The 20843-nt window shown below is 34.6% G+C and overlaps 3 protein-coding genes across 3 annotated transcripts in view; 1 reads left to right on the top strand and 2 right to left on the bottom strand.

Moving 5' to 3' along the window:
• Positions 1–1526, bottom strand: part of LOC136802316 (ATP-dependent RNA helicase SUPV3L1, mitochondrial-like) — a 32207-nt gene extending 30681 nt beyond the window's left edge. The window contains exon 1 of the mRNA XM_067059034.1: positions 1276–1526. Coding sequence (XP_066915135.1) covers positions 1276–1439 — 164 coding nt within the window. The 5' untranslated portion in view covers positions 1440–1526. The remainder of the gene's footprint in view (positions 1–1275) is intronic.
• Positions 1527–1623: 97 nt separating this feature from the next.
• On the top strand, positions 1624–5268 carry LOC136802315 (large ribosomal subunit protein mL43-like). The gene is made up of 4 exons (XM_067059033.1): positions 1624–1709; positions 1797–2023; positions 4530–4636; positions 4933–5268. The coding sequence occupies exons 2-4, from the start codon at positions 1806–1808 to the stop codon at positions 5148–5150; spliced, it is 543 nt and encodes a 180-aa protein (XP_066915134.1). The 5' UTR covers positions 1624–1709; positions 1797–1805; the 3' UTR covers positions 5151–5268.
• A 2214-nt stretch (positions 5269–7482) lies between these two features.
• Positions 7483–20843, bottom strand: part of LOC136802370 (poly [ADP-ribose] polymerase tankyrase-2-like) — a 51714-nt gene continuing 38353 nt past the window's right edge. Inside the window, exons 23-26 of the mRNA XM_067059099.1 lie at positions 10534–10715; positions 9964–10090; positions 9418–9574; positions 7483–8596 (exon numbers count right to left, since the gene is read on the bottom strand). Of these exons, the coding sequence (XP_066915200.1) occupies positions 8522–8596; positions 9418–9574; positions 9964–10090; positions 10534–10715 (541 nt within the window). The 3' untranslated portion in view covers positions 7483–8521. The remainder of the gene's footprint in view (positions 8597–9417; positions 9575–9963; positions 10091–10533; positions 10716–20843) is intronic.

Genomic DNA, 20843 nt, shown 5'->3' with positions numbered 1-20843 from the left:
ATACGCGGTTCATTGAACTCAAATCAAATGACTCTTTGGAGGTTCGGTGAAATGGTGGTGGAATGACCGTCCCACGTTGCGTAAGATAGTCCCAAGTTGGAGCAGTTGACGGTATGTTTTCCGCACTAAAGATTTTTTTGTACCTCTTTTTTTTTTTTTTTTTGGCTTTTGCTTGAACAGCTCATCCAACTCGTTGAGTCTGATGCTTCGACATTTCCTTGAGGCTGTTGGAGTCAGCTTTTGCCACTTTTCTGTCAGAAAAAGACCAGGACTTCGTGTAGTTGAAAAATAAGCTTCGGAAATTTGGGCAGTTTTGTCTGTAAACACAAAATGTTTTAAATTTTAGAAACAAAGCTTTTCCAATAGACCTTTTTTCAAAGAGGCCACCCTGTTGAATAATTACCGTGAGTGGTCCTAAATCCGACAGCCCTGCCTAAATCCGATGGGGTCTTTCAAAGATACAAAGTAAAATAAAAACAAACCTTTCGCTGTGACGCAATGGAGATACCAAAGTGTCAACTAAACTGAGAAATTTGATATATTGAACCAATTGAAGCAAATAACAATTATTTGTAATTATTTTTACAACTCTTTTTTGATCACATTAATTGACATCTTGACATTAGAGTAATCTTGTTAGATGTTTTGTTTCGAGAGTTCTTGCAATAGTTTATTGTTCAACTTGGAGAGGGAATGTTTGTAAACATAGAATTTTTTTTCATAGCAGTTATTTGGGGAGTCGGATTTAGGCAGGGCTGTCGGATTTAGGAACACTCACGGTATGTAGTCCAGCAGAAAAAAAAATGATAAAACCATGCATAATCATTACAATATGCATGATACAGTAATTATGCATGGCTCTATCATTGTTTTTATGGCTGGACTACATAATTATTCAACAGGACGTCCTCTTTGAAAAAAGGTCTATCTGATGACAGAAATCCTGGGAAAAAAAGTGAGAATCTTAGTACCGAAATGGGAATCTTTACAAGCCAAGCCAAGTCGGACAAGGAAACCAAGCTTCCTACAATACCCTAAAAAGGCTCATGTACTGTAAGTTGGTCTAATATCGACATCTCTCCTCTAATTCCAACACCTTTCTTTAAAGACAGGAACAAAATGAAAGCTTGAATCACTGATTGAAAAAGGATTATTCCTCTGTGACCACTAAGCCAAGAAAAACAGTTTCAACCTTTCTATCAATTTCAGCTGATAAAAAAGGTGTTTTAATATATCAAACAATTATCGAGCACTATATATGAAGGAAAATCTTACTATTGACTTGGTTCTCGTAAATCAAAAACATGTTCAATTGTTTTCAATCTTTTCTTGAATTCTTCGGATGCATAATTTGTTGAAAATCGTTGCAATTTAGAAGTATTTAAACATAGATTAATCTTCAAGAATCCCTTACTAACAGACAAGCTAAAAGAATACATTAAAATTAACTACTGTAGCTGGTGGTGGAAACTGTTCTGTTTGTCCGTCATTTTGAGCTCTTTTTCCGCCATGTGCTTTTTTGTTTTGATATTTTGATAGATGGCTATTAGATAAAGCGCTTTAAAAAAGCATAGCAGATATATATGTAGGGCAGGGCTCCGGAATTTTCTGTAAATAAACTCTTATGCTTTTTACGTAAACTAACAACCATAGATTGAACTTACAAGAAAATTTTTAGTGTGAGAAGCGGACGTCTTAAATTTTAGCTGGTAATTGTACAATTTTATTTGGTTTCATTTCGTTTTATTTCTAACCTCAAAAAGACTTTTTAAAGTTTTTACTTTTTTCATTTATAGTTACGAAGAATGAGTACCAGTAAAGTAAGAGGGCCCATTCAGAAAAGCTTGAAATATGTTCCAAATGTCAAGGCAGTAACAACTCGTGCAAAGATGCTCAAAGTTCCACATAAACATCCTTCAAATGATACATTCGAGCCTTTTTGGAAATTCGGAAGATATGTTTGTCAGTTAAAGAGATTGACAATAAACTATTGTTCTGATAATCCAGGGAGTAGAGGCATTAGGTGAGTCCAAGCAATTCGCTATCCATTTTTTAGCTAGTAAAGGGAGGGATAAAACCAGATTAAAATATAAGCAGTCTCAATTTTGAAGAGGTAGCGTCCTTTTGAATGTTGGATAAGATCTTGCACTAAAAGATTTTTCTGACTTTTCTGGAATTTTTCTGCTAATTTTATGGGGATATATACTGTAAGTTGGTCTAATGTTGACATCCCTCTTCTAATTTCAGGACCCTCCCGGCGCTCCGGAAACTTCCGGAGCTCTCTTGAGCAGCTAAAAAACACTATTTTTCTCACCGGAAAGTACCAGAGCTCTTCCAGTGCTTCCGGAGCAAGTGATTTTTAACACGTTCTTAAAAACCGAGTGATATCATGATCATATTGCAGATATCTTGCTCCGGAACAACGGAAGTGCACCGGAACGTTCCAGAGTTCCGGTGCAGACCTTGCCAATAGGTGAAAAACGTGCTCCGGAACACCTGAAGTGCTCCGGCAGTCAGGCACATCCTGGCAAATGAACGGGGTATTTTTCACTTGCGACCATTGGCAAATGAACGGGGTCGAAAACGAAAGTGACGTTATAGCGCCGAATACCCAGTTTAATAGACCTTTTTTTAAAGAGGCAACCCTGTTGAATAATTATGTAGTCCAGCATAAAAACAATGATACAGCCATGTATAATTACTGTTTCATGCATATTATAATAATTATGCATGGCTATATCATTGTTTTTTTGCTGGACTACATAATTATTCAACAGGGTGGCCTCATTAAAAAAAGGTCTATTGAACCGGGTTGGAGATATTTTGCTTCATTTCAAGGAACTGCATGGATGAAATTTTTTTTCCATGGGTCAATTTTGTCTTCGAAGATTGAAGAAACTTTTAATGAAAAAATAAAGTTCCCAGTTTTCTTCCTTTTTTCCCTTTTTCAGTTTGAAGTTCATTTTTATTCATTTTCACGCTTTTAGCCTGAGACGTCCCATCTCATTTACACTGGGTGACGAATACCCCATGCAAATGCTCACCCCGTTCATTTGCCAGGATGTGCCTGACTGTCCGGAATCTTCCAGTGACTGTTCTGGAAAGCGTACCGTGAATGGTCCTAAATCTGACAACCCTCGCCTGCCTAATTTCGATGGGGTCTTTCAAAGATACAAAATAAAATAAAAACAAACCTTTCACTGTGACACAACTAAACTAAGAAGATTTGATACATTGAACCCATTAAATCAAATATCATTTTGTTAATGTTTCAAACACAAACAACGGATTTAGAATGAAAGGAAATTATTTAATTACTAATAATTATTTTTACAACTCTCATTTTTTTGATCACATTGACATCTTGACATTTAAAGCCATCTTGTTGGATGTTTTGTTTCGAGAGTTCTTGCAATAGTTTATCGTTCAACTTGGAGAGGGAATGTTTGTAAACATAGAATTTTTTTTCATAACAGTTATTTGGGGGGGGGTTCGGCAATAGGCAGGGCTGTCGAATTTAGGACCACTCACGGTATGCTTGCGTACAGGGGGAGGGGAGGGGTCAAAGGAGAATGTATGTGTGTAGAGAATAATTCTTCATAGCCCTTTTTTGCTTGTAAAATCTTTTGAAAGAGAATAAAAAGAGAATTATTGTTCGTTTATTATACACATCAAGGAAAAGAAAAAGTTTCTTAATAAACATTGAGTCTCATGTACTATGAAATAAAGGTCCGAATTCGAAAATTTCTTCAACCAAGTAGGGGGCTGAATGAAAAAGTACACGTACTTACCAGGGGGTATAGCCATTTGCGTACGCTTGCCTACAGGGGGAGGGGGTACTCAATTTTCAACATTTTAGTGCAAACGTACTATGTGGACGGCCCCTTATCCGGTTTTCCGGTGTTAAAAAGTATCCTCATCCAACACCAGACGTGTGTCCAGTGTTTGTAAAGTCTGGTGCGTTGGCAGAGTATTTTTGCCAAAAACCTAGATTTTAAAATGAAAGGAATTAGTTGAAAAAGTAAAAGCAAAAATATCTACTCACAAAAAAATTTATCCCCTAAAGGTAGTTTAAAAGTTTTGACAATATTTACATGCTTTTTCTTTCATAAGAACATACTTTATAAGAATAAATCATGATCATGATGAATTAAGAATATGCTTAGAATACCCCCACCATGGAATTTGACAACTAAAGCTAAGAATGTCATTTCTATAGCCTTTTACTTGTTAATAGTCAATTATTCCCCAATAATGCTGAAGTTTCACAAAAATGCCAAATTCTTGTTGTATGTATACATTGCATCCTAGATTTAGGCTGTAATGATTTTTCCAAAAAATTAATATCATGATAAAATAGAAAAACACCGTTCTTATAAAAAGCATCTAGTTGAAACATAAAGACAATCCTTCGCCTTGTTTCTATATGATGATAATAGTTTTTTATTGAATTTCATTAGAAAGTGCTATAAACTCAGTTTTCTTTTCTTGTATTTCGATGGCTGAAATTCATTTTTAATTAATTTTAGGCGGTTTCTCGATTTGGAAGTTGACCAATTTATAGAAAACAATCCAGAAGTTGCTGTTTACCTCCAAGAAAGAAGAGGACAATCACCGAGGCTTGTGGCAAACTACTGTATGCTGCTTTCATAATCTCTTCTTTTTTTTAATCGATTTAAATCGAGCTCAGTGTTTATGTCTAACATCTCGTAGTATAAACGACACTATTTTCTAAAACATATTTTCAAAGCACAGTAAAAACTTTAATTCATAGAAGTGGAATTTTTAGAATTTTCTTAGATGATGTTGTAAAATCATGTCAAATAAATGAATATTCATAAGTATGAGTAAAAAGCTTTTTTTTCAGTCAAATCAAGTTTGTGGTTGTTTAATTTATTGCTCTCTAAAACGTTCCACATCTTCCCTTCACAGTGAATGGAAACTCTCGTATCATACAGATCCCAAATAACGACGATATTGCCATCAGAGAATGGTTAGAACGTTTACGAAATGAAAGTGGACGGCAATGGAGAAGCGAGAGATTACATCAACCTTGGTTAAGTGATAATCCATCTATACAAGGAACGTGGTCACCTTTCCTTAACAAACCACCTGTTGATATTAACGATGAACATTATGTTGATAAGTGAGACCAAGGATATTCTTTCTTTTTGTAGTTTTAGATTTTTTATACATATAGTAAACTGAAATGTAAATATGATTGATTGATACTTTTGAAAATTGATATCGAACTATAAAATTTTGAAATCCAGGTTACAATTTTTGAACCCACAAAGAATGCTTTTTCGGATTTTTTTTTAGTTTCCGATGGGAAAAGATGACGTTTAACTCTTTTTGGTTCAGGCTTTTTTGAAGAATAATAATCCGAGGAAGGGGCCGTCTATATACATAGTGTGCACCCCCCCCCCCACTCTCTGCAGGGGTTTTTTTTTGGATTTTTGGGTCCAAAACAGCCAGGTGGGAGTCTGAAATTTTGGACTTTCAGGTGGGGGAAATAGGTCGAGGTGGGACTAGAAATCTTTAGATGGGACTCTTATGGAAATTTTGAAAGAAAAATTATTTTAAATTTTAGATTTTTACATATTTGTCTTTGAATCCTGTAATCTGTTTTTCATTGAAAATTCCCCTAACAGAGTTTGTTGTTGTTGAATTGAATTGCTTTACATTTCCTATCCGTGAACAAGTAAAAATTGAAGGGGAGGTCAGCACATCGAAATTTGGTAATTAAAAAAATTTTATTAAATAAAATCCCTATTTTAGGTGGGACTTGGAAAGTCAACTATCAGGTGGGAGTTTCTCAAGTGCTGGGACCTGAAATTTTGGGTGGGACCTTGACCCCCCCTGCACACTATATAGTACGTACGCAAAGATTTTCCAAAAATTTGATACCCCCTTATACGCAGAGAACAATAGAAATTATGTCATTTAAACAATAGATGTACGTTTTGCTAAACCCCCCTCTCCCCACTTAACTGCGTACGTACTATATGGATGGCCCCAAGGATACAGGGTGTCCTGAAAAAAAGCCCTGTGTTAGACCACTCATTCTATGGTAGAAAGTTTTTTGAGTATAACTCAAAAATCGAAATATTCAATGAAATAAAGTCTGAAATAAAGTGGAAGCTAAAATCGCTATTTTCACCCAAACTCTAAATTTTGAAAAATGTTAAATTACACAAAAACCTCAATATTATTTCGACCAAGATTGTGGGAAAGATTTTTAATTTCTGTCATTATATAATAATGAATCTGAGAGGTAAGTATCAAAGTTTCCAGCTTTTTCTTTGAAATATTTGATCGAAATCACGAGTATTTGTTTAAAATTTATTTTAAATTTTGGGTGGTTGAAAATGATCAGCACCATGTCTGAAATGGTAAAAGTACAGTACTTGAGTACACTAAATATTGTTTTTATAGTAGCATTGGATAGCTTTAACTCAAATAAGACATGCCAATCCAATTGATTGAATTTGTACAACTGGGGTGTGAATTATACTACTCAAAATCTCTTCGCCACTACAACATTAGACTACAATGCAATTTTAAAAAGTCTCTGAACTTTCTGTGTAAAAAGAATAATGAACATGGAAATTCATTTTTGTGTATATGAATACATAAAGACCCCAGAAATCAAATAATTTTTCTGGGAGACCCAAAATATCAAACAGAATTAGAACATGAGTCCCCTTAAAATTTTGGCAAAAAGTAGGTCATCCCAGTATAGGCGTAACGGAAGGGACCAAATTGGTGACCATCCCCAATTAAAAGACCTAATTTCAAAAAATCTATCCCACAAGTAAGACGATAGCATTAAAAATTACCTAAAAGTGCTTCTTTATGGTGGTATAGCATATTACAGCAATGGAAGTTTTCATATGGGGATGATTTCCATGAAAATTAAATAGCATAACGGAGGATTCAAAATCCTTATAAATGAAAAAACCTGATAGCTCCATAGAGAAAAGCTTAATCAGAGTACAATAAATTGGAAAAGTTTTCTTATCTGATATTATTTTTGACATAATTCAAGTTTTAGGCTTATATTAAAATGTCATCAATCCTTGGTTTCACTTTTATCAACATGACTTTTGAAGATTTTTACTAGAAATTTGGAAAATTCAGGTTTCAAATGGTCATGGAGGTGCCATCTTCTGAATTTCCCCTTTAAATTCAGAAGAATTTAACACCACACCATAAAACTCAAACCAAAATAAAACTTTACCTTGCATTTACAGAAAGTTTTAAAACGTGGGAAAGTGTACCGAAATATATGCAGTATGCAGTGTTGACGAGTCCTACCTAAATAAGGACGAAATGCATATGCTGCTCTGCCACCCAAATCTCCTGAGTGAATATAGTTGGACAAAAATTCTTATTTCTTCACTTATATATTTTTTTTGAAACGGTGCCAAATTATGAAAATATGACGAACAACGATTGGAAAAAAGAATGACAAAGTAATTGGACCATTTTTGAGGACTATATTTTACTAAAAAATTTGGATTTTACAATACTTTTAAAGATAAAATTACAAAAATAACTTGAACAAATAAAAAGTACAATGGTTTCTTCCAGAAAATTTCAATACATGGGGATGTTTGCGGAGGATACAGTACCTTAAAGGAAGAAATTTTTGGCAGGAATTTAATTTGGCGGATGGCAAAAAAAGTTTTTTCAGAGGGAATTTAATTTGGCGGTTGACTTGAAAAATTAAATTTGAGGGGAATTTAATTTGGCGGATAAAGACATTTTTGTCCAAAAAAGGCTATTAAAAAAGGAGAAACCCGTTTTAAAGTTAGAAATAACACACATTTGGGGGAATAAATAGAGTAATTTAAATTTGGCGGATGACGGAAAAAAGAAATTTTGGCGGGAACTTAATTTGGCGGATTTTGGTCGAATCCGCCAAATCCACCAAAATTTCTTCCTTCAATATATTGCCTTGCGGAAGTAGCTAAATTCAAAATGTCACCCTATCTAACATTTATACCTTCAAGGAGCGTGAAATTCTAATGTTTTTTGAGGGGAGGGCAAACTGGTTGTCCCGGGGTCGCGGTCAGAATTCTCATGTCCGTGGATTAACACCTAATGTTTATCATCCACCACCACCATGTAATCTTCTTTGGAAGAACCCAATAAACTAAACGTAACAACATGATAAAACTCAAGTTCAGTTACAAATAAAACATACCATCTCACTGCCCTACTATTTTGGAGAATAAATTACGGAAATATGATATAGGAAATATATCAGACAAGAAAGTGTACGTCTACTCAGCAACGATTAAAATTCCGAAAGAGGACTAATGGACATGATTATATATTCCTTTGTCTACGTAATAAGAACGGGGTTTCGCCATTTTAAACCTCCCTACGCAATGCTTCTAAAATTCAAATCAAGTGATCAAGTACAAACAACAATAAAAATGATTGGAATTGAAAATCTAACTAACAAAGTAGAAAAAAATAAATTATCTTCTTGTTTACCTCCCATAAGAGTTTAACCAATTGCGGTGGCACCTTGTTGTATTTCGATTGAACTTATCTTGTACGAAATCAAGTATTCGGGGTAGGCCTGGAAAAGGAAAGAAGAAAAGTATCATCAAGAAAGTTTTAAAAGAGAAGGAATAACAATGATCTTCTTTCCTTTGAGTGATCCTCAGCACATTGTTATTCCTTCTCTTTTAAAACTTTCTTGGTATCATTAATTTATAATATATTTAAACTATATTCCTCCGGGTAGTTCTACCTGAACAATTGGGAAATTATGACTTTGAAAATTCACAATGAAAATCTCTTTTGGTATTTTTACTTGCTACAGTATTTTCAAAGTAAAATGGTTCATTAATGGGATAAACTTTCGCGGGAATTAAATTTCACGGTTGGGCCTATCCGCGAAATTCAAAAATTTCGCGGGGTCTTAATTTCACGGGTGGCACTATTGGGTTGCAATATTTTCATGATTTTGTGACTTTTACTGTCAAAATCATGCATGTTGGTTGTTGAAATACACATTATTTGCGCTTCTTTGATGCAAGTAACCATTCAAATAGTATTTGACATATTTTGACATTTGGTTAGAGATATTTCGGCCCTATTTGAGGCCCTTCCAAATTTCCAATGGTACTTAATTTCGCAGGTTTTCGCGGATGACACCCAAAACCACGAAATCCACGAAATTTAATCCCCGCGAAAGTTTATCCCAATAAAGTAAAACAAGAATTCCGATTCTTAGTTAGATTTGAGTCAACTTCTGGCTGAAATTTGCTTTCTGAAATAACTAGGATCACTTGGCGACGTCGCCATTTTGAAGAAAAAAACACAAGATTCCAAACAACAGGAGGACACTTTATCGCACCAACCAGCCTATCTAAAAGCCTTGAGCTAAAGTCTTACCTGTTCTCCCCGATAAACAACATATTCTGGATAGCATAAACCACCCGAATTCGGTCTACCGATAACGGAATGATGTCCAGGCGGTGAGTGCGCCATTTTCATGGCGGCAAGTTGGAAGTAGGGTTTACCAAGCGTAACTCGACATAAAATGATTTGCCTGAAAATGAAAAAAAGACATAATTACCCTTTTAAAAATAAATAGTCCAGGCAAAATGGGGCATGAGGTACCACTTTGACGGTGAAAAAGGTTTGAAACTGTTTTTGGGTTCAAACATATCTATATTTTGAGAATCGCAATGGTTTTCAAGGGGCAATACCTTTTCAGAGGGGGTATTTTTTTATGACGCGCCTGACAAAGTTAACAAAGCAGAATTAACAAGAAGAGCTACTCAAAATTGTCCTCGCGCGTCGCAGGATCAAGAAATTTGTTCTTTGTTTTGTTTAAGAATGCTGTGTAAGCATTGGTAGGCCACACCTTAAATGATGTCTTAATTTCAATTCTTCAATTCTTCTTATAATGGAACATAACAACAACTAGTAACGCACCGTTTGCATTCGTAGCATGACCGGTCTTTATGTTTCAAGCATCCGGAACCGCCACCTATACCGTATACATATTGGTTGCTCTTGCTAGAGTGTTCTGCAAAATAAATCCCTGCTCCAAACATCCCTCCTACAAATGACAAAGCGGATAAGTAAGTCATTGTTCAAAAAGGTAATTTTTTTTTGACTGACTGGGAAGATCCTCTGCCAAAAAAAATATTAGATGAATTCATCGAATATTTAAAAAGAAACAAACCTTCACCAACCACATCTGGAAAGCTCTCACAAGTTGTTTTTCTAATCAGAATTAAAAAAATGCAGCACTTTTTTCTTTATGATAAACTGATACTAGTACCCAGATATTTTAAGATTCTCTGAAGAAAGGTAAGTAAAATTTTAAAGTAGTGGAAGTTGCTCTGGGTACGAGATTGCAATAATCATGGTAAAAATAATCTTACAATAAAAAAAATATTCACTCGAGAACGGACCAGAGGAGTCAAAAAAATATTGGGAAAAATTAAATAATGATAGCCGCATTATTCTTTTTCACGGTTCAACACAAAACAGTCATACCTATGTACGCGTGTCGTTCATCAAAGCCTTTCTGTACGATAGCGTTCACAAAAGGTGATCCGTGGAATAACATGCGTTCGTTTGAACAAGAATGATTCGATTCGGACACTTGTTTCCGCTGGTACGCGTATCGATCCCATAGACGTTTGTTGATCACTCGTTCAATCTTGATGTGTGTATATCTGTGAAGAAGAAAGTGAGATTGTGAAAGTGTTTCCATGGTTGTTTTGGCGTCCAATTAGCTCATTGAACAGAAGTCTCATCCCCATTTTTAGTGTAGATCAGCTTTAGTAGTATTAGTTCTTGTGACCACAGTCGGAGGCGACCCATAGCTATCTACCCCCTTTCTTAAATGATCCCCCTTCTTGGCATCCCCCTAACCTTTAAAAATGCTTATCCCCCGAGGATTTTGGATTAAAATAGCTAAAAAATATATGTGGAGTATCTTTAGAGAGAGAAAGAGAAATAATAAACTTCTTCCTTCTTTTTGACTCAGACTATTCTACAGACTAGAGAAAACTTCCTTTCATGGAGACAAAATTTCATAACAGTACTTGAAAATAATCTACAATATATATGTAAGCCCCCCCCCTTTCTTAAACTATCCTTCTTAAACTATCCACCTTCCTTGCAATCCTCCCTTTTTCATGAAAATTTCTGACCCCCCCCTCTTCATTTGTTCGTCCCCCCTTAAGAAAAGGGGGGAGACAGAGGGGAATAAATACAAAAATCTGAATTTTATGGCCAAAAAAAAATTTCCCGTAAAAAACAGCTTCGGTCACTTGTTAGAGAACTTGTTTTCTTCCAAAAGTCAGAAAAAAGTAATGACGCAATTTTACTCCAGTACAAAAAAAAACAATTTTTAGGCGAGGAATCTCCGAGTTAGAAAACTTTGAGTAAAAATCGAATTTCATTTTTCGAAAAAATCTTTTCGAGTTAGCTAACTCGAATTTTTTTTCACAAAACCTATTTTCGAGTTAGCTAACTCGGAATTTATTTTTCGTTCTCGAGTTTTCAAGTTAGCTATCTTGGATTTTTCTGTATGGTAGTAGAAAAATCATAAAAATTTCGAAAAAGAAGTAGGCGGAAAGAAATTGTTTTTGTTCCTCCTTTCTTCTTGTTTAATGTGGAGTGGAGATTTTGTAAAAGATGAGAAATTAGATTTATTGAATTTCGACTTGCATGACTGTATGATTTTTTACCACACTGGGTGTTCTTTGCTTATACTTTGGCTCCCGAAAATAGTTTTGTCAGTTCTACAGATATGGCAGATTATTTCAAGGTATGTTAGTTATGTATATACAATACATTTGAGAGTTATTTGAATATTTCTAACATTACTTCTTTATGATTCTATAAATTCAGTTGTTGTTCCTTTGTAAGATGTTAAAACAAACCAAAAACTTTTCTTCAGCTTTGGCATTTCACTTTTCGATATACTGCGTGGCCTTTGTGTTTATCTTTTTTGATTCCACTCCGCAAGTGCTAGGTAGGTGGAACCAAGCATTCGTAAACATTGCTCATTTTTTTTAAATGGCGGATTTGATCATGCTGTCAGACTTGCTCTGGATTTTTGTATTTATGTTTTTAGAGTACTTAAAGAGGTTTATATTTCGTTTAGCATAGTATTTTATGTTTGTGTAGTTAGTAAATGCACCAATAAAGTGATAGGTATCTTACAATCTTTTAAAGAAATGCTCTTGAACATCACACTACACACCACAATACAGACAACACACAGACAGGTAGGTAGGTATGATCTTCATTTTTACAGGTAGAATTATTTGTTGATATTTGATTAAGTTGTGTTGTAAGATGATCATTTACTTAGTATTTCACAGAAGGATTTATGGCAGGGGGTGTCAATCTATAACTGATAGAAGTTACCTTTTGCTAGCTAGGATAGGCGTATCAAAAATTAATGCTGCGAAAGCGCTATATCGTTTACTTGACTCTCAAGCAAAAAAATGCGCCGCAAAACTTCTAATGGAATTCATGAAAAAATAACCCGGCGCTTTTTAATGAAATTAACATTTTCAAAAACTTTGAGAATTTGCCTAAAATTTGAGCCATAGATGAAAAAAATTGAGCCAAGCCAGCCTTGAAAACTAACGGAACCCACCTAGTTCCGCGCACCATCGGATAGGCTGTTTCCCGGAAATTTTGCCGGACCTAAAATAATGACCCATTTACATGTGCGGAATTATTTTTACTTTAGCGTATAAACCAGGCCTTAAAAATCGAAGCGCTGTCTCGGGAATTGAATGACAAATTTTGGTTGGTTGATTTTGGCTGCTGCACGTTTTATTTTGTTTCAAACTTTCAAGTTTTAATTAATTGTCTTGCGAACTTGATTCAGGTAACTCTCATCCTTGTTGTTCAAATACATCCTGTAGATGACTGATGTTGTTTTTTCTGAAAGCTAGATTTCCTAGTATGACTAACTGAGAGGTAGGTCCTAGGTGCGATGTGTTAATTGTCATTTTCCAGACTCAATGTCAATCTAATACCAATAAATTGATTACCAACCAATTGATTGGATGTCGATTGATTTCGATATTTGAGACTGTTCTAACTGATAATAGATTAGTTTTTTAATCGATTGGACTCAATTGGCTGTCAATTGTGATCAATCGAACATTTTTAGAATAAATCGATGGAACATTGATCACAATAGACGATATCGCGTTTAGATACCGGGTGCAGCAGAAAAAACTTTGGACGTTTGGCGAGCCACTGAGGCCGAACAAAGTCTTGTTTAGACTCAAAACCACTTTTATTAGAAAGAGGACATGCTAACTTAAATTTTGCGGTATAACTTTTTAAGTTTGGTCAAGTAGTTGTCAAGTTATAAGCTTTTGAAGTCAAAATTCACTTTTCGAAAAGTGTGAAAAACACGTAATAAAAGGGTATTAAATTAAGCATTTTTAAGCGTTTTCGATAAGAATTTTTTTGAAATATTTCTAAAAACTGACTATTTACTAAAAACTGACTATGTTGTAAACGAAAACTGCTTTTAAAAGTATTTTAACAATTAATAATGTCGTAAAAGTCGTTAAATAAGTCAAATACTGAGTTATTTTTTCATTATTTGCATAAATTTAATACACCTTTTTTTACGTGTTTTTTACACTTTTCGAAAAGTGAATTTTGACTTCAAAAGCTTATAACTTGACAACTACTTGACCAAACTTAAAAAGTTATACCGCAAAATTTAAGTTAGCATGTCCTCTTTCTAATAAAAGTGGTTTTGAGTCTAAACAAGACTTTGTTCGGCCTCAGTGGCTCGCCAAACGTCCAAAGTTTTTTCTGCTGCACCCGGTACCGGGTGCAGCAGAAAAAACTTTGGACGTTTGGCGAGCCACTGAGGCCGAACAAAGTCTTGTTTAGACTCAAAACCACTTTTATTAGAAAGAGGACATGCTAACTTAAATTTTGCGGTATAACTTTTTAGTTTGGTCAAGTAGTTGTCAAGTTATAAGCTTTTGAAGTCAAAATTCACTTTTCGAAAAGTGTAAAAAACACGTAAAAAAAGGTGTATTAAATTTATGCAAATAATGAAAAAATAACTCAGTATTTGACTTATTTAACGACTTTTACGACATTATTAATTGTTAAAATACTTTTAAAAGCAGTTTTCGTTTACAACATAGTCAGTTTTTAGTAAATAGTCAGTTTTTAGAAATATTTCAAAAAAATTCTTATCGAAAACGCTTAAAAATGCTTAATTTAATACCCTTTTATTACGTGTTTTTCACACTTTTCGAAAAGTGAATTTTAACTTCAAAAGCTTATAACTTGACAACTACTTGACCAAACTTAAAAAGTTATACCGCAAAATTTAAGTTAGCATGTCCTCTTTCTAATAAAAGTGGTTTTGAGTCTAAACAAGACTTTGTTCGGCCTCAGTGGCTCGCCAAACGTCCAAAGTTTTTTCTGCTGCACCCGGTAAATACAATGCATTCTGGTTTCTCGGGGACTCTCAAAGGAATTATAATGTCGATTATATAATGCTCTGGAATAGATTATAATTCCCTTGAGAGTCCCCGAGAAACCAGAATGCATTGCATTTATCTAAACGCGATATCGTCTATTACAATTGATAGCCAATATAGTAGGGGGAATTTTGTTCGATTTTTTGGAATCGCTCGACTGTTTTGTTAGAAGCACTTGTTATACGTTTTTGGAAAGCTAAGGGGTAGGGGAATCGAAATTAGGAAGATATTAACCCTTGAAAACCGTGTTTTTCAGCCAGAAACAGCTATTTTGTCCAGTTTTTGCGCTTTTTGAAGCTCAATATCTCGAGTTAGGTACTGAAATCACCTATACTTGCAATATATCTCTAATCCTAATTTTTTGAGAGCTTTCCAAAAATATACAACAGGTCTCCGTTTTCTCGAGCTAAAATTTTCATTAATTTTTAACCCTATGATTTTTGCCTGAGACCGTCATATTTGTCAGAAAATCACACCAAAGTGTCCGAAAAAAAATTGAAAACATAGTAATTTCGATTCCCCTACCCCTTAGCTTTCCAAAAATGTATAACAAGTGCTTCTAACAAAACAGTCATGCGATTTTACAAAATGCCCTCTACTAATAGAGCTTTCCGTAAAATCTTGATTATCGATTGTCTATCAATTATCGAAATCAAACGATATCCAATCCATCAATTATTTATCGATTAGTCATCGATTGGAAAAACTTATCTTGGTTGCTACGCACACGTCAAAGTCAAAGTTTAGGATTCCCACTCACAGCAGTTCACTTGAAAAGTGTACGAGCCTTCACCCGGTCAACACAAATGGATGCGAAGTTGTTGAAGTCTATATCAAAATCTTACTGGAAAATGTGTATCAACTTTGATTGAATACTGTACAATGGATTTGAGTTTTTATTGATAGGATATACCGTGAAGTCGGGTAACTTGCATCAGTTGAGGCTAACATGCATAGCCCCCAAATGAATGACCTGTCTGGTCCTTAAAATACAAAGTTAAATCAAAACAAAAATGGTAGAGTAGAGCTGCGAGCGAAGCTGCGTAATTCATTTATTTTGCTGCTTTGATTGGTCAGTCATTTGAGGGCTATGTATGTTAGCCTCCACTGATGCAAGTTACCCTACTTCACGGTATAACTCAAAAGACAAACTTTTTTATATACAGTGCCCTGACTCCCACTCAAAACAATTGATTCATTTTCAATCGATGACACATTGATAACAAATCAATTGACTGGGTATTGATTGGTTCTGGTACCGCAAGTTGGTCTAATGTCGACACCCCTCTTCTAATTTCGACACCCTTTTTTAGAGATAGGAATAATAGGAAGGTTGGGATCATTTATAGACAAAAGTTAATTTTCCTCTCTGATCGCTAAGCAAAGAAAAATAGTTTCCATCAGCGATTCGGACCTTCCAATTATTCCTATCTTTAAAGAAGGATGTTGAAATTAGAAGGGGATGTTGGCATTAGCCCAACGTACAGTAATTGATAGGTATTCGATAATGTATGCTAATTATGACATTAAGAAAGGCTCGATTACATTAGTTAATCGATTATTCAATGATTGGCTCTAAGATGATCAATCCAGATTGATTATTCAACGGTTGCGAGTTCCATCGATCATTCAAATCCAATCAATGATCAATACTCAAAACTTTCTAATGGGCTTCATTCTGCTTCATTACCTATCGAATATTGGAAGAAATTGATTGGTTATTGATAAAAAAAGAAATGGAAGTCAATCAAATTTGATCGACCTGCTCCGAAATCCATTTCCTAACTAGTCAATCAATAAATTCTCAAAAAATATTTAATTAACTCCACGTCTCAATGATATGGATGCAAGCAGTGGCGTTGTGGCAGGGAGGGCCGGGGGCCATGCCCCCCCAGTGGAGCTTTTTTGAAGGGGCGCCGAAGAGCAAGGGGCGCCAAAAGAGATTTTTTTAAATGCCCCGATCTTAAAAATCATATTTTATGCGCCTTAAATTGCGCCCCAGGACCAATTTTACTGAAATATTTTTAAATTACTTGCAATTTTTTTCGCTCTCTTCGCTCGCAATAAAGTTAATTGGTAACTTCTTTGCAATCTAGCTTACAAGTTTTTTTGTGTACCATATAGCATTATTAAATGAAAATCTAACTCCGCTCCAAGACCAATTTGCTGACATCAATATTGAAATTATAAAACATAATAATTTTTTTCACTCGCTTCGCTCGCATTAGACATTGTTTCTTTCTTTTCACTCTAGCAAGTGTCAAATTTGTCTATTTTTATTTAGTGATTTAGGGTATCTTGGCAGTCGATTTAAAAAAATTTTCTTGTCGGCCCCAACCATGGTGGGGCCTGTTTTACCCTTTTCCATTCATCAAAGATATATCTACTCGTCTCAGGCAAATTAAGGCATGTCCAAATTTACCTTAATTTTTTATCACCGTTTCCACTTGTCATAGCATATTACTTCATACGTCGAAAGAAGCGTATTGGAGTGTAGATCACTGGAATAGCTGTGCCATAATTAATTTTTTCACCCAAAAAAAAATATCAGGCAAAAACCAAAAAATGCTGACGTCAGCAAAACTTGTTTTTTGAAGAACTCCAGTTTGGCTTATGGTATAAACATGAAATTTGGACAAAAGTTGCATATCATTAATAGGAACATTTTTGAATAATTTTTTGTTCAAAATTTTGCTGACGTCAGAAGAAATCAGCAAAATACGAAATTTCGCAATTAAGTGCTGACGTCAGCAAAATTTCAAAAAAATTTTTTTCAAAATGGTCTTTTTAATGGTGTGCAACTTTGGTCCAAATTTCATGTTTTTACCATAAGCCAAACTGGAGTTATTCAAAAAACAAGTTTTGCTGACGTAAGCATTTTTTGGTTTTTGCCTAATATCTTTTTTTGGGTGAAAATATTAATTGTGGCACAGCCAATCCAGTGATCTACACTCCAATACGCTTCTTTCGATGTATAAGTTTAGAAACTGGTGGGGTGGGGTGCCACTTTGGAAAATTGGGGGCGCCATTTAAAAAAAATTGACTTTGGCCCCTCCAGAAAAATTTTCCCACAACGCCACTGGATGCAAGGCAAGTAACAGCAGCAACAAAGTTTTAGCTTTAAGGTAAAACATTTTTGCAGAAAAAAAATTGGCCTTTAAAATTTAAATTATTTATTATTTTTATTTTTATTTTTTTTTTCTTATCTAATAGCAATATTTTGCCAAAGATAGCCCTCAATGGCCAAATTAAATTCTTTTTATATTTATTTTTCAAGGCATCAGCAAAATAAATGCCCGCCAAAGTTGATTGTGTTTGATTTTGTTTTATGTATCTGTCATTAAAGTCTGTCGTCTCAAAAGTATGTAGATACCTTTCAAACTAATTCTCAGCACCAAGTTGTGCTAAAGTAGAAAGTTATATACCGTTGCAGAAGAAACATTTTAATATTTTTGTAAATAGTCAAAGATATTGGTATGATATTGACATGTAACTTGGCCACACTGGGATAGTTCATATTTGGGTGACAATAAAGCTCTAGCCCCGTTATATTTATTGCATTCTTTTAATGGTGAAGGTGTGTGTGTGTGTGTGTGTGTGTGTGTGTGTGTGTGTGTGAATGTGTGAATGTGTGTGTGTGGGGGGGGGGGGGGTACTTAGGCATAAATAGGTACCAGGTATAATATGTGCTGATGATAAGGTTCTGTTTTTGACCTTCCCAAGTCTCTGAATTATTTAAGGTACAAATTGAAAAGTCAAAAAAATCTCTAGAAGGTTAGAAATATTTTTGAAAATGTGCTCTAAGAGTCACGTTTTCGCCTTGTCTCTGTAAAGGTAACTTTATTCTCTATTAGAGCCATTCTTCAACCCTAGTACTCCCCAGTCGTTTAATATGATCATCTATGAATAATCAAATACAGTACTTTGCGAAATTTTCGACTCTGAGTCGTCTTGTTTTCTTTCCTTTTGTTCATATTTGTATTTTGGAGCTTCGATGTGCGTAGAGCTAAGAATTCGAATTTCCAAACTAACACTCGAATTTTGAATAAAACCATTCGAATTTTTTGATTCACCTACTACCATACAAAAAAAATTTCAAGTTAACTTTTTCTAAAAATATCCAATATAGCTAACTCGAAAACTTGTGAACGAAAAATAAATTCCGAGCTAGCTAACTCGAAAATGGGTTTTGTGAAAAAGAAATTCGAGTTAGCTAACTCGAAAAGGTTTTTTCGAGAAATAAGATTTGAGTTATTTAACTCAAAAAATACTTTTTGAAAATAAAAAATCGAGTTAGAATCGAGTGACGTCATAATTTGCACTTTTATGATGTCATAATTTTGCTAACTCGAAAATTCCTAATTCGAAAATCGCTAACTCTAAGTTTTCTAACTCGAAGATTCCGGGCCTCTTTTTAGGCAGTTTTTTGTGGAAAATCGGGCTAGGTCACTGTTGGGTATTACCATTTTGCATCACTGTGCAAAAAATCAGCAAATACTTATGAGCCAGTTCTGAGAGACAAACGGCTGACGAACAAAGGTTAATCTACAAGAGCTTTGAGGTAGGTCGAAAAATATTTATTCAGTCAAAAAATACAGCTTTAAGCTGTTCCCTGGTTGATTAGCTCGGGATACACTTATAGCTTTTTAACAGTCCGCCAGGTTTTGCTACTCGAATTTTTTTATTATTTCTTTCAAAATGGCGAGCTCGTCAAAAGCTCCTAGTCTACTTCACTGAACTCAGCGTCATCAAAGATTGGTTTATCAACTTTAGTTTACTGGTTGACTTGAAAAAGGGCTCTTTTTTGTTGGTGTTTGATGGTTTTTAAAGTCAATGAGTGATAAACTTTGGGTTATAGTTATTGAAGAAGTCGATGTTTTTCTTCGTTTTAAATCTTTAAATCATTTTTTTTATTCCACTCCTGTTTTATCTTTTCAACAAGTACAAAACCGCTATCTAATTAGAATTTTGTCAAAAGTTATGACCTTTTTTGTCTGCACTGCAAATTATTTTGAGACAGACTTTAATTCGAATTTTATCAGAAGTTATAGCCTTTTTTGTCCACTGCAGATTATAATGAGACAGAATTTAAGTACATAGGATTAAATAACGGCGGTATTTACGAGCGAGTAACTTCCCTCTTGGAAACCTGAACAGATGAAAAAAAACAAGTCAATCACTTTTTAACCCTATTTGCGTCACTAGTCAATTAGTTGATTAGAAAATTGCAAAAGTAAAGTGTAAAAAGTTGCATTTCCAACAGCCAGTCTTTATGCTGTATCTTTATTCCCCCTGCTGTGAAAACCTTTAGTATTATGCAACTTCACATGAGCATACGCAGGCGAACGAGTCTACATTTCGACAAAATCTTAGATCAAATTTAGAACCATCCCAAAACAAATGCTGATTTTAAACTCCTTTTAAATCAATGAATGAATTCACCATATAAGAACCAGACCCTCAAGCAAAACAGACTTGATTAGCATAGCAAAAAACGTGGTTGTGTGAATTTCTTTTCGGTAACATATTTTGTAAATAAAGACTTGAAAAATGCTTTATTTTCTACTTTAATTATCAATGAGAACGAAATCTTCTAACAGTAGGAAAAACATTCAAAAAAATATATATTCTTGTTGTTTTCAAAGTTATAATGATGGTATACGATCAATAATAGGCCATCCGGTGCGGCAACAGAACGAGAAAATGCCAAAAAAGTTCTCAGACATAATAAAATCCAATAAAGGCTGCATAGATCTTCGCGTTTTTTATCACGTTGGTACAAATAGGAAGCTTACATCACATCATCAATTTTTAGTTCAAATCAAGAACCATAACAAAATTCCTCAAAAAAGCAATAACATCAAAAGTGATTTAAAAGTTACAGAATGATGTCTAAAATTCAAGGAGAAATTTATTGTCATAGAAAATTTTACCAGTTCAAACTCTCAGCAAGGGAAAGATCCAAACAGTATCAAAATCCTATTTACTTACGAAAGAACCACACCAGACTTCATCCTTTGAAAGTTGTCATGAATCCTAACCGTGACCCTTACTAAATTAGCGTGCTTATGTATTTGATATAAATCAAAGAAGACGATATAAATCAAAGAAGACGGTATAATGCAAAGTTGACACGTCACCAAAACACCATCCACTTTGCTTGACGACGGTAAAAACACAAAAATACCGTCGTCTGTTTAGGTGAACAAAGGGGATATAGAGCAGGGTTGCTACAGATTTTCAAAGTTCAAAATATCAGACTTTTAGTCTAAAAAGCCATGTTTTTCCAGATTTTTTACCTGAAAATGTCAGAGA

This window comes from Clytia hemisphaerica, unplaced genomic scaffold (genome assembly GCF_902728285.1).
Source record: "Clytia hemisphaerica strain Z4C2 unplaced genomic scaffold, Clytia hemisphaerica genome assembly, whole genome shotgun sequence".
Classification (NCBI taxonomy): domain Eukaryota; kingdom Metazoa; phylum Cnidaria; class Hydrozoa; order Leptothecata; family Clytiidae; genus Clytia; species Clytia hemisphaerica.
Note: the sequence above shows the minus strand (reverse complement) of the source record. Positions and strands in the feature narration are given on the sequence as shown.

Coding starts and splice junctions, on each gene's coding strand:
- LOC136802315 (XM_067059033.1), top strand. CDS start 1,806: ATGAGTACCAGTAAAGTAAGAGGGCCCATTCAGAAAAGCTTGAAATAT. Junction 2,024..4,529: donor CCAGGGAGTAGAGGCATTAG/GTGAGTCCAAGC, acceptor AATTAATTTTAG/GCGGTTTCTCGATTTGGAAG. Junction 4,637..4,932: donor GAGGCTTGTGGCAAACTACT/GTATGCTGCTTT, acceptor TTCCCTTCACAG/TGAATGGAAACTCTCGTATC.